The sequence below is a fragment of the Stomoxys calcitrans genome, chromosome 4 (genome assembly GCF_963082655.1).
Source record: "Stomoxys calcitrans chromosome 4, idStoCalc2.1, whole genome shotgun sequence".
Taxonomy (NCBI): Eukaryota; Metazoa; Arthropoda; class Insecta; order Diptera; family Muscidae; genus Stomoxys; species Stomoxys calcitrans.
The window spans coordinates 158,208,201-158,222,286 of NC_081555.1; the positions used below are offsets into that span (position 1 = coordinate 158,208,201).

A 14,086-nucleotide genomic window follows, 5' to 3' on the forward strand; every position below is an offset into this window, starting at 1 on the left:
AGGTGACGCCTCAGCTGCGTATCGCCTCCGGTCTTAAATGCCAATCTTCTGCGATGACTGCGCAATAAGGCGTGGATTGGTACTGTATGTTGTCAAAGGTCCTGTGGCCAAGTATTTTGTGAAACAGGACGTCTAAGAAAGGGGCTTAGAAATCATGACCTAGGACTGCCAATAGAATTACTGACTGGTCATTGCATCGTCAGGTCTATGACGTCGCGCTGGGCGCCAGGAGAGGCAAACTTCTGCAGGATATGTATGACGAGGAGTAGTTGGAGACGGTCGAGCACCTGTTTTGTCACTGTCCCGCAATTGCGAGAAGACATAGTATAGTGAATGAACACCTCTTTGTTTATTTCTTTTCCTACACTCTTGTTATTCTGGAGTTCTGTAGAGGCCTGAATTGGCTAACAGGATCATACTCCCGACGGTGAGTATGCGCTAGTTTCGTTTTTCTGTCCTTATTTGCTGTCTTATGTCGTTCTACGTAGAGCTGGCAAACTATCGATATTCGTAACATTCGATATTTTCGATATTTCTAATAATAAATATCGTTAGTATCGATGCTATCGTTTATTTTCTATCACCTACATTTATATCGAAAATGAGAAGTACAAATCAGGACATCGGTTTATATAGAAGCAATTTCAACACATACACCGATTAAAACCGAATTTAATTAAATTTAAACAAAATTTTAGCCCAAGCAGAAGAAAATTGCGCCATCTAAAGTCTCAATAGGTAAAATCGGGAGATGTTGTAACGAAACTATATCTGTTAATAGGTCGATTCGAACAATACTTGAAATACATAACAAGAAGGACGATTGAAAAATGTACGATTGGTATACATTCAAGATCTGATCGCTAATTTTTTGTTCAATTTAGCAAATAGTCGAACTTTGCCGATAGTATCGATAGGAAAAATATAATTCGATATTCAGCTAAAAACTAAAATATCGATAGTATCGATATTTTGCCAGCTCTAGTTCTATGGTGTATGTTTATCTGTTTTTTCTCCTTCCTCTTCTTTAACTTTCTTCTTGGGTGAACACAATGCACCTAATGTCTTGGAGTAAAGCGAGGTTTTGTCTCGTGCCCTCTAACCCAACCTAAGACTTTACCTTGAGCTTGCTTTTTCAATATATGCTGCATTCATTCACGCATATTTTTAGCCTTTCGAGCATTTACTCGTCAAAACATTTGAGGTGTTATTGCAGTCTATTTTGGCCACCATATAGAGCTGGCAAAATATCGATGGCAATATCGATACTATCGTTTTTTAATTTTTTGACTAAATAACGATTTATATTTTTCCGATGGATACTATCGGAAATGCAAAATGATTTTTTGTACAATGATTTTCTCTCATGCCTTCCAATTGACTTTATTCATCTTGGTTCATTTTGTGTGCATTGATTTTGCTTTTATATATATCGATCTCCTGATTTTTAGTTCTCATTTTGGTTTAAAATAAAGGAAAATGGGAAAATAACGGTAGTATCGGTACTATCGTTATTTATTATTAACTATCGAAAATATCGAATGTTGCTTTTATCGATATTTTGCCAGCCATAGCGTTTGGCAATGTAACCATTATCATTATAAGGATTTATGTTCACTTTGAGGTGTTTGATTTAGCCCACAATAGCCGGTAGTAATTTTCCATATTTCGCAATCACACTAAATTCTATCACGAATAAATTTCTTTTAAATTAACTCAGAAGCAAATGCTTTTGGCAACTTGTAAACACTATATTGAGCTGTCAATAAAATACTTACCTTGTAACTATCATTTCTACGTTGACAGATATATATATATATACCCATGTGCACTTGGTGGCATTTCGTGTCAGCTACCCTGTAATGTTTCAATTTCCTTGGGAAAGTTCTTTGGAAACTAAGTACGGATTTCGCTACATTTTCCATAGACTGAGCTAATGTTTGGCATTGCACTGCTGTATCATCGGTATGCTCTCTTTAAGCAAATGGGTTATTTGATTGGAATAAGCCATTTCGGTATATTGCATTTGTAGCTTTTCGAGCCAAGATCTTTGCTGCCATAACAAAATCCTTCTTGGCAAACTGTTTTTCGCGTATCAATTTCTACCTTATGCCTAGCACTGACTTCATTGGCACGAAAATTGTCTATTAATTGATTGCGAATTATGCTGCATTCTATTGGACGACATAACACAAACAAAAATCATACAACGACACACAACAATAGCAACTACATTGATAAAGAGTTGTTTGTGACCAAGTTCGTGTGCAATTTATTACATTTGCAATTGATTGAAGCGAAATTTGTATAACGCTGCGACGTGTCGCTGCTATTTTGCTCATAGAACTCAGTACCACTTTGCGAAATGTGTTCACATTTTCTTCGTCACACATTTTTTTTTATAAAGCCTAGTACTGACTTCTTACGAAACTTACGAAATTCGACGGAATCTATTCATCGCCAGAAAACAAACAAAAGCCTAACAACAAAACGCAACAAAGACAACAGTTGCCGTGATTTATTTACCCAATAAGCGGATTTTCTCGCTTAGTTTGTATGGAGAAAAAAGCTATGCCCGATTAGCTAAAAGGCTGATCTTATCATATACAACAACCACATATCATATCACATACAACAACAACAAATCATGCAATACGCCATCTTGCCATCAAGCTGATCAAAGTTTTGCCAACACAGAAAGACATTTGTGTGCGTGTATGTATACGTTTGCGTACATGAGCAGAGAATATGGGAGAAAGAAGATAACAACAAAGAGAATACAAACAAAAACCTGACATGTTAATACCATTAAACCTGATAGGCTGTTAACGGCAGTTCGCATGCGACCACTTTTTTAAACCCGCCTTACTATCGCCGTTTATTAAAGTGTCATCATTCAATCTGAATAACAAAACTAAAAGAGGAAGAACGCAACATATTTATTCAATGATAGAACGTTCTGAAATAGCAAAATTGTTTAGGATTTTAATAAAATTACATTTATGAACTCGGAGAAACATTTATTCAAAGTTAAAATTACTTGCTTTCTTTGTTTTGTTGACATTTGACCCCCGGATTTAACTTCTTGAGTCTTTAGAAGCCCCAATTTTCATCCGATTTAGCTGAAATTTGGAATAAAGACTTGAGTTATGATAGCCGCGGGAACAAGGTTGCCAATGGTTACTTAAAGGCGCCTTGCCATATCGAGCATCATAGGCACTCAGTGCAAGACACTTGTGCAAGACTTAGAGCCGCCCCGCCTCTTTCTGAGACTCTCAGCTCGATAACGCTGGTTGTCCTCGACTGCCGTTGCAGCTACTACGTATGGAGGATTGCACTATCCGCAACCTGTGGACGCGTCCGTTAACACGCAACTAATCTTCTCGTGACAGCATTGAACACCACACAGATCGGACCTCAATGTTTTATGCCAAGTGTGATCCGAATCAGTCTATAAACAGATATGCAAATGCAAATTTGCATTAAGGAACAGGGACAAACTTCTCACATATCATATCATACCGATTCAAGTTTTTAAACTCAATAAAAAGGGGCTTCTTGTTATAGCCGAGTCCGAAACGGAGTGCCACAGTGCGACACCTCTTTGGAGAGAAGTTTTACATGGCATAGTACCTCACAAATGTTACCAGCATTAGGAGAGGAAAACCACCGCTGAAAATTTTTTCTGATAGTCTCGCCAGGATTCGAACCCCGGCGTTCAGCGTCAGAGGCGAACAAGCTAACCTCTGCGCCACGGTGGCCTTTAACGAAATTTATGTTGTATTAATTTTTAGCAGAATCCATGCTGGTGGAGAAGTTTTTCACATGGTTGCCATACCAAATGGTACAGTACCTCCTAAATATCGCCAGCATTAGGAGGGGATAACCACTGCTGAAAATTTTCATGATGTTCTCGCAAGGATTCTAACCAAGGCGTTCAGCGTCATAGGCGGACATGCTAGCCTCTGCGCTACGGTGGCCTCCATAAACAGATATAGCCCCATATAAACCGATACCCGGATTTGACTTTTTGAGCCCTTAGAGACCTCAATTTTTATCCGATTTGGTTGAAACTTGGAACAACATCAGTGCCAAGTTTGATCCTCAACGGCCAATAGGCTGATATAGGCCCCTAAATGCGGACATCCCAATACAACTTCTTAAGACCAAAATAATTCAAATACAAACTCAGTTAAAAAGGGTACATTTTTAGCGGAATCCATGGTGGTGGGCACGGGCACGAACTAAGCACGCTTTTACTTGTTTTGTAATGCGTTTTGACAGTTCATCTTGCGAAAAGCCGAAGTCTGTACTAGGCCAAATGTGTTTTAAAAGTTGTTCGCGCGAATAGTCGAAGTCAGTACTAGGCTTAATGCATTTTGACAGTTGTTCGTGCGAAAAGCCAAAGTCAGTGCAAGGCTTTATTTCTTAAACTTCTTAGTAATTTTAAAAATTTGTATAACAAAATTGGAATGTTTTAAGTTGAACACAGACGTTATCATTACCATGAGCTTTCTTTTTTTAATTAAATTAAATTTTGTAAATGTGTTTAACCAAAATAAAATGAAACTGTTCTATAACTTGTTGCATAACACAATAACAATTAACAAAAAAAAAACTAAATCTAGTTAATACCAAATATATACACAAAATCCTATTTGAGAAACCAAAAAGAAGATATTTGTAAATATATTTATAAAAAAAAAAAAAACAAATAAATGAAAAAATAAACTATTTATGTACACCTTCCTAAAAAACGAAAATGAAAAAATACTTCTAAAGCAAAACAAGACATGTGTTTTCTTTGTTATTTTTTTTATAAAAAATTCTTTTTATTTTAAATATAAAAAAATCATAATAATTAAATTATTTGTTTAAGTAAATTTTTGTTTCAGTTTTTTTGTTTTGTTTTGGGGTTTCCCCAGGAAATCCGGGTTTTTGTGACTTAATCAAACATTCTTTGGGACAAAAAGCCTCTCTCTCTTTCTTTTTCTAAAGGATTTGGAACAGAGCAGCTGGTGAGGGGTAAACAGATAAAGACAATTATTTCTTATCCGATTCTACATAGGCATCAACAAAATCATTGGCCACACGCATAGCTTTGCGGGGCCACAGGCGGCCAATCTTTTCCAGATATATGTAATGGCGAGGAATGCTGACCTCCTCGAGGCCAGTACGTTGAGCATAAATGATGGCACTAGCAGCTTCCTTAGGTTCAACCATTTTCATCCACGAGAAACGGAAATGAGGATTCTTGCAAAGGCCAGTATCAACCATATAGGGATAGATGGTGGTGAATTTAATCTAGAATAAATATTGGAAAAAAATTGTTAAATTTAAAAAAGATTAAAAATGAAAAACTAAAAAAATAAACATTTTTTAAAAGAAAATTACATATTAACCCATGGCGAAACAATTAAAGGTGGTCTCATTCATTCATTCTACAACAACCACAAATCATATGGTGCAATCCGCCATTTTGCCATCAAGCTGATCGACAGTTTGTCAGCACACATAAAAAATTTGTGTGCGTGTGCGTACACGAGCAGAGGATATGCGAGAGAGAAGATGACAACAAAGAGAATCCAAACACAAATCTGACATCTTAATACCGTCAAATCTGATCGGCTGCTAACAGCTTTTCGTGTGAGTCCACCTTGTTAAATTCGCCTTGATATTAACCAACAATCCATAATAATTCAAATTCTTGAACTGCTTTTGTGTTTTTTTTTGTCTTGTTGCTACTTACATTGTTTTGCTTGTTGAGACGACGCAATTCCTCATTCATAGATTGCATTATACCGCGCACAGCGAATTTAGTTCCGCAATAAGGCACCAAATTGGGCAAACCGAATAAACCAGCACATGAGGACATGGCAACAATGTGACCCTTGTTTTTGGAAATCATTTGGGGCAAGAAGGCTTGAAGGATCTGAAAAAAAAACAATAATTTTTTATATAGCAAATATGAGAAACTTTTTAAATTGGGACCATTTTTAGGAGAAATTTGATTTTGTAAGATTTTTTTTATAAAATAAGATACATAGATACACTATAGTTTAGGTTAGCAACTGACCAGAACTCTGGTGAGAAACAAGCCCTCTATATCCTAAACTTCTTTAAATATTATCAAGCCGCTGCCCATGGGTCCATCTTGGATCCTCATTAACATACTTTATTTGTTTAACACACATATTGTGGTTCATTTTAAGTCTTGCCAAATTTGGATGCATTATTTGTACTCTACTCTCAACGTCCTTTCATTTGAGATCCATTTTGGCCGATCGGCCAGCATGTCGGCTTGAGGGGTTTTTGACGGGGCCTCAGGTGGCGCATCCTCCACACACTTCGTCCCGAATTTGCATGCGAAATTCTTAACCTACTTCCGAAAACTTTTCAAATGAGTCCCATATTACCTGGTTAGATTACTTTTCCGTTTCGACGTGTTTTTCGTATTCTACTCCAAAATACCATTCGTTCGAGTCTCATACTATCCCGGTGGGTCCGCTCCCATGCGATATGATAATTATATAGACTTTAATACCTTTCATATCATCCTTAAGAAAATCGGTTCAGCCTTATGGGGGACGAAGGATATTTAGCTAACATGTGGCTTCAAATCAACAAATTTTAAACGATTATCCTCAAATACAATATTTACAGATTGTAGAGTTTGACTACCAGGTGAGTTTGGGACAATATGGATATCAAATGAAGAGTACTGAATGCAGTCGAGGAAGAGTAAAGTACACCCCAACCCCCAAAAAACCCCAACATGATATGTTTACTTTATTTAAGTCAAAAGGCATTGAGGGGCCAAGATCTTAGATCGAGAGATCGGTCTATATGGCAGCTATATCTAAATCTGCACCGATATGGCCATCTTCAAAAAGGATATCGAGGGGCCTAATACAACCCACTGTCCTAAATTTCAGCGAAATCGGACAGAAAATGAGCTTTTTTATGAGCCCAATACCTCAAATCGAGAGATCGGTCTATATGGGTGATATATCCAAATCTGGACCGATCTGGGCCATCTTCAAATAGGATACCGACAAAACCCTCTGTCCTAAATTTGAGCGAAATCGGACAAAAAATGCGCCTTTCTATGGGCCCAAGAACTTAAATCGAGGGATCGGTCTATATGGCAGCTATATCCAAATGTGGACCGATCTGAGCCATCTTCAAGAGGAGCCAACAAGAACTTAAATCGAGGGATCGGTCTATATGGCAGCTATATCCAAATGTGGACCGATCTGAGCCATCTTCAAGAGGAGCCAACAACTGTCCTAAATTTCAGCGAAGTCGGACAGAAAATGGGCCCAAGGCCTTAAATCGAGAGATCGGTCTATATGGCAGCAATACCCAAATCTGGATCGATCTGGTCCAAATTGAAAACATTGTCGAAGGGCCTAACACAACTCTCAAATTTTCCAAAGTGTCCCAAATTTCAGCGAAATCGGACAATAAATGCGCCTTTTTTGGGTCCAATACCTTAAATCGCGAGATCAGTCTATATGGCAGCTATATCCATATCTGGATAGGGTAATATAACTTGGGGGGACGCCCCATCATAAAATCCACACGAACGGACATGTTTAACGATTGCTACAATCTGGGTATCAAATGAAAGGTATTTATGAGTAGAGTACGAACTTGGTAAAAAATGTCACCATAAGTGTTCGGTGGGGGTCCCTCATCCCCAAAAAAACCCCCAAACAGGACACTTTCACCGCTTTGGGCAATATGGGTATCAAATGAAAGGTATTTAAGAGTAGAGTACGAACTTCAAATTTCACCCAAAGGGTTCGAGGGGGTCCCCCACCCACGAAAAACCCCCAACCGGACACTTCACCGCTTTAGGCAATATGGGTATTAAATGAAAGGTGTTTGGAAGTTGAGAACACATCTGTTATAAGAATTTGGTCCGAGGTGTCTACGGGGTCTCACCAAGCCCAAAACAGGCAAGAATGTCCAACGTCACAAAATGAGTATCAAATGAAAGGTCTTTGGGAGTTGACTACGAATCTGGTATACACTTTTGGGACAGAGTCCGGGACCAGTCAACTCACTAAATACCCTTCAATAGGACGTGTAGTTCGGGCATTTTAAACGAAATTTAGTTTGTTTCCAAAGCCCGCCAAATGGAAATATAAACGAATAATGACAAATAGGGCTCAAATGAAAGGTATTTTTGACTAGAGCAAGCACGAATCTGATATATGACCCCCATGCCGGCAGCCCTAGCTATAAAGGCCAAGTAGAGAAAGACCTATTGAGAAGCGCAGAAGGACGAGCCGCCAAGAAATCTATTGAGAGTTCAACTAATAGCTCAAACTATGTACGTCATTCCATTTTTAATATACCAAAACATTTGTCTAAAACAACACAAAGTACATGTTTTCTAGTTCGTCCAGAAATGTGAATTCCATCTAACCATGTCCTACCGTCGCTCGGTATGTAGTCTTTCAAATGCATATAGACATACGAACGAGTAATGCTCGAAATGTTGCACAAATGCTTTTTATTGGTATAGGTCGGTTGGGATTAAAAATGAGCCAAATCGGTCCATGTTTAGGTATGCAAATGCAAATTTTGACCATGAACATTCCACTTAGGAACAGGGGCAAACTTCTCACATATCAATGCAGTGCAGTCCGATTAAAGTTTAAGCTCAATGAAAAGGGGCTTCCTTTTTATAGCCGAGTCCGAACGGCGTGCCGCAGTGCGACACCTCTTTGGAGAGAAGTTTTACATGGCATAGTACCTCACAAATGTCGCCAGCATTATGAGGGGAAAACCACCGGTGAAAATTTTTGTTTTATGGTCTCGCCAGAATTCGAACTCAGGCGTTCAGCGTCATAGTCTGCTTAACTTATCGATCTCCTTGCTTAACTTATCTGCATATGTTGTTTTGTTATGATTTTTTAACATTCATTCTAAGTATTGTCCAAATTTACACATAATCTGATATAGCTCCCATTTAAGCCGATCTTCCGGCTTGAATTCTTGAGTCCTTTTCTATTCTCCCCTTTGCCTCCTTCTGATTTTGTCCTTTTAACTTACCCAGAAATGAGCCATCACATTTACATCGTACATCAAACGAATCTCTTGTTCGGTTTGCTCCAACAAGGGACGGCAAGGCATAATACCGGCATTGTTGACAATGATTTCAATAAAGCCATGTTCCTGTTGCACTTTTTCAGCCAATTCAAAGATGGCTTGGCGATTTGTTACATCACAGCTAAAATGAAAAAAAAAATTAAATCAAATGAATATCACATTTACCACTACTACCCCCCCTGTCCTTTCAATTCAAATCTTCAAAACTTACGTATAGCCAAAAGCAGAACCTCCACCTTGCTTGATTTCCTTGACAGTCTGTGTGTTGTTCTTTTCGTTGACATCGACGCATATGATTTTAGCACCCAGACCAGCATACTGTTGGGCCATGTATTTGCCCATGCCATGACCGGTGCCGGTGATGAAGACAAATTTGCCTCTAACATCGACTTCTTCTTTGGGCAAGAAAGAACGCACTATACCCTCGAAGGTGGCAAACCAGAATTTGATGTGGAAAACGATTACTTCTAAGATCGTTTGTAGGATGGCCGCATAATCGGGAGAGCTGAAAATATAAGAAAAGGAGAGAAAATTAATCTTTACTGGTTAAACAAAACATAATCTTGATGTTTAGCTTGCTAGTCTATATTCACATTTTGATAAAGAACAAAAATCTATCTAATCCCATTGGGACGACCTTTCTCAATTTTGACAACCTAAATCCCTAGAAGCCTAAATCATTCGCCTATTTATTTTGTTTAAAATAAACTATTAATAGACACATTAATTACACAGGGAAACTGGCGCAAAGTTTTGTAGCACATTTACATTGAAATTTTTATGATCTGGATTTAACTAAATCCAAAAACAAATCCTGTCTGTTAACACTGTGTTCGAAAACACCAAAAAATCCGAATTTAATGGCCTATGTAAACGTACTTTTAGCACGTTTTTACTTGTTAAAATCTATAGTGTGATTACAAAGGACAGATGACATCGATATCATGGATTGGTCACCGGAGGTAGTAACTGCAGCCTTTGAAAAAATCGAAAGAGAGTAAGTGAAAATGGGTCTGGCAGTAAATGGAGATAAGACGAAATGGATGGTTTCAACTTCCAAAAAGCCTTGTAAAACCGATAAGAGAAAGAAATTGGAGAGAGTTGGGAACAACAACTTTGAAATAGTCAGCAACTTTATCTACCTCGTCACCGCCGTAACTGAAACGAATGACACCAGTTTTGAGATAAAGCGAAGAATAATACTGACAAACACAGATGCTGCTGTGGATAAAGTAAGCAGTTGGGAAACAAGGCCCCTCTCGACAGACGAAGATTACACTATACAAGACACTGATACTACCCGTGTCGTTATATGGTTCTGAGGCATGGGTACTTGTGAAAGCAGACGAGGCAGTGTTTAAAGTGTTTGCGAGAAAGATTCTGCGTAAAATATATGGACCCGTTTGCGTTAATGGAGAATATAGGCGTCGTATGAACCACGAACTGTATGGCAACGATAGCATAGTTAAACGTATCAAAATACAACGGTTGCGTCGGCTTGTCAGAGTGGATGAAGAAGCTCCAACAAAATAGTCTTTTGAAGGCAAACACGCAAACCGGGACGACCAAAAGCCCGATAGAAAGATCAAGTGGTGGGAGACACTTCGAGACTTGGTGTCAGAGATTATAAAATGAGCGCAGAAGATCGACTAAAAACTACTTTCAAAAGAGTTATATTGCACTGCGGCACACCGTTCGGACCCGGGTATAAAAAGGAGGCCCCTTATCATTGAGATTGAACTTGAATCAGACTGCAGTCATTGACATCTGAGAAGTTTGCCCCCATTCCTTAGTGGAATGTTCATGAGCAAAATTTGGATTCCTTCGGTAGTGGGTATAAAAATATGCCAGTATAGATGCGCTGACGAGACCGATTGTTCGGGAATGGGTCAAAATATCGGTAAAATTTATTCGCACAGCTGGACCGACTCAAAGTAAAAGTCAAGTCAAAAGGTGATCATATCAAGCAAAAGTCAACGGATTCTGATATTATTGGCATTTAAATAAACAAAAATTATTTAAAAAAATGTGGTCGTTTGGAACGATGTGTCAACCATTTATTAGCAAATCTGTTTTTGTTATAATTCATGGAAAGCTGATTCAGTATCTTTGATGTATGCTGTAAAAATATTATTTCGTACGAATTATAAAAATGGTACAATACGAATGTGGTTTTGATTTTTCTTTTAAAACTTTATATTTATATCATTAAGCAAGAAAATATTCAATAATCATATATTCTACATGATACAATGTAATGACTGATGTAATTCGTTATTCTGAATACAGCTGGCAATGGTACTATCGATTTTTTAATTTTTGATTGAATATCGATTGATATTTTTCCGATAGATACTATCGGAAAAGTAAATTTTTTTGCAAAATTAAACAAAAATAAGCGATGCGACACTAAATGTATCCTTGCATTGCGCCTATAGAGGGCGGAATTTTCATCCGATTAGGCTAACATTTTGTACAATGATTTCTCTCATAACTTCCAACTGACTTTGTTAATCCTTGGTTTTATTTGGTCTGTGTATTGATATTGCTTTTATATAAATAAAGGAGATGGGAAAAAAACGATAGTATCGATACAATCGATATTTATAAATATGATAGTTTGCCACCTCTAATTCTGAATGCATTTTATCCCTAAATATAAGTTCGTCCGTATCGAATCTTATCATTTACTGCACCGATGATTGCATTTCTCTAGTTCTTTAAACGAAAAGTCATAAAAACAAGTCCGCGTGAAGTTTTTACCCTTCACTGTATTAAGGAGTATTTGTGCAAACGAACGAATAGCTTTACTCCTTTGAATTCAGCGTGCTATCGACAGACCGACGAAAGGACCTCGCCAGATCGACCTAAAAAATTTTGACGATGAACAATGTACAAGCATATCGATGGCTTAATACAAAAAGGACCAACTCAAATTTGTTCAAAATGGAGTTTTTTGTTTATACTGCAAAACAAATGTCAGTTGCACCTCGCCTCCAAATTTCAGGTGGATGCAATTACAAATGTAAATTTGCCATGAACATTCCCTTGAAGTATAGGGGCAAACTTTTCACATATCAATGAGTACTGTCCGATTCAAAATTAAGCTCAATGATAAGGGGCCTCATTTTTATAGCCAAGTCCGAAGGGGCGGGCAGAAGTGCGACACCTCTTTGGGGAGAATTTTTTACATGGCGTAGTACCTCACAAATGTCGCCAGCATTAGAAGGCGGTAAGCTGAAAAAAAGTTTGTTCTGCTGTTCTCGTCAGCATTCGAACTCAGGCGTTCGACGTCATAGGCGAATATGCAAACCTCTGCGCTACGGTGGCCTACAAATACATTACAAGTTTGTAACGATTTCAAAAATAGAACTAAGCCAAATTTTTTCTTCTCCTGCAAGGTAAGAAAAATTCGAGTCAAGCACTTTTTATATTAAGCCAGGGCCTTAGACCAATATTTCGAGGTGTTATGAATGGAATGACTTTAGTATACCCTCATCCTATGGTTTAGGCAGGATTCACTCAACAAGGTTAAGCCAAGCGGTCAGCCGACATACAATTTTTATACCCTACACCACTACTGTGGTACAGGGTATTATAACTTAGTGCATTTGTTTGTAAAGGAAGAGAGATAGACCCATTGATAAGTATACTGATCGACCCAGAATCACCTTCTTATTCGATTTAGCTATGTCCGCCTGTCCGTCTGTCCATGTTAATTTGTGTACAAAGTACTTGTCGCAGTTTTCATCTGATCATCTTAAAATATGGTGCAGGTATGTTTTTCGGTCTAGAGACGAAGCCTATTGAAATTGGGAAAAATCGGTTCAAATTTGGATATAGCTCCTATATATATATCGCTAGATTTTCACTCCTAGAGCCACTGCAAGTGCATTTATTGACCAATCTTCCCAAAATTTTGTATAACGCTTTCATTGACGACTTTCTCAATGTCTGTAAAGTTTGCTCGAAATCGTTTAAGATTTAGATATAGCTCCCACATATATGTTCGTCCGATTTGCAGTAATATTGCAATAAAATGATCATTTATTAATCGATTCTCTCGAAATTTGGCAGGAAGGATTTTCTCTTGAGTCTCGACATTACTTGTACTTTTATGAAAATCGGTTCAGATTTAGGTATACCTCTTATATATATATTGTCCGATTTTAACTCCTATATAGTCACAGCAAGCGCATTTATTGATCCACCTTGCCAAAATTTTGCTAAAGGCTTGCCTCGACGTCTGCCACAGTATCTGAAATCGGTTCGGTTCAGATTTAGGTATAGCTCCCATATACATGTTCGTCCGATTTTGAGAAATATTGCACGAAAGTGCTAATTTTTAAACCGATTCTTTCGAAGTTTGGCAGGATTTTCTTATGACTCTCAACATTGACCTGGTGAATTCCATAAAATATATATATATATATATATATATATATATATATATATATATATATATATATATATATATATATATATATATATATATATATATATATATATATATATATATATATATATATATAAATATATATATATATATATATATATATATATATATATATATATATATATATATATATAAATATATATATATATATATATATATATATATATACAGGGTGGCTGATGAATATTGCTACAATGATGAATATTGCTACATTTTTTTTTCGGTGTATGGAATACATTTTTCTTTTATTCATGTTAAATTAAATTATTAAATTAATTATTAAATTATTATTAATTAAATTAATTAATTAATTAATTAAATTAATTATTAAATTATTATTATTAAATAGAAAAAAAGTTATTACATTTTTTTTTGGTAGCGGCTTTCATCAGCCACCCTGTATATATATATATATATATATATATATATATATATATATATATATATATATATATGACAGCTATATCTAAATCCACGCCGAATTTTATGGAATTCACCAGGTCAATG

The 14,086-nt window shown here is 37.0% G+C and overlaps 1 protein-coding gene across 1 annotated transcript in view; it reads right to left on the minus strand.

Moving 5' to 3' along the window:
* Positions 1-4,798: 4,798 nt before the first annotated feature.
* LOC106081568 (17-beta-hydroxysteroid dehydrogenase 13) overlaps positions 4,799-14,086 on the minus strand; it is a 29,302-nt gene continuing 20,014 nt past the window's right edge. The window contains exons 2-5 of the mRNA XM_013243602.2: positions 9,335-9,628; positions 9,067-9,244; positions 5,750-5,932; positions 4,799-5,304 (exon numbers count right to left, since the gene is read on the minus strand). Of these exons, the coding sequence (XP_013099056.1) occupies positions 5,044-5,304; positions 5,750-5,932; positions 9,067-9,244; positions 9,335-9,628 (916 nt within the window). The 3' untranslated portion in view covers positions 4,799-5,043. The remainder of the gene's footprint in view (positions 5,305-5,749; positions 5,933-9,066; positions 9,245-9,334; positions 9,629-14,086) is intronic.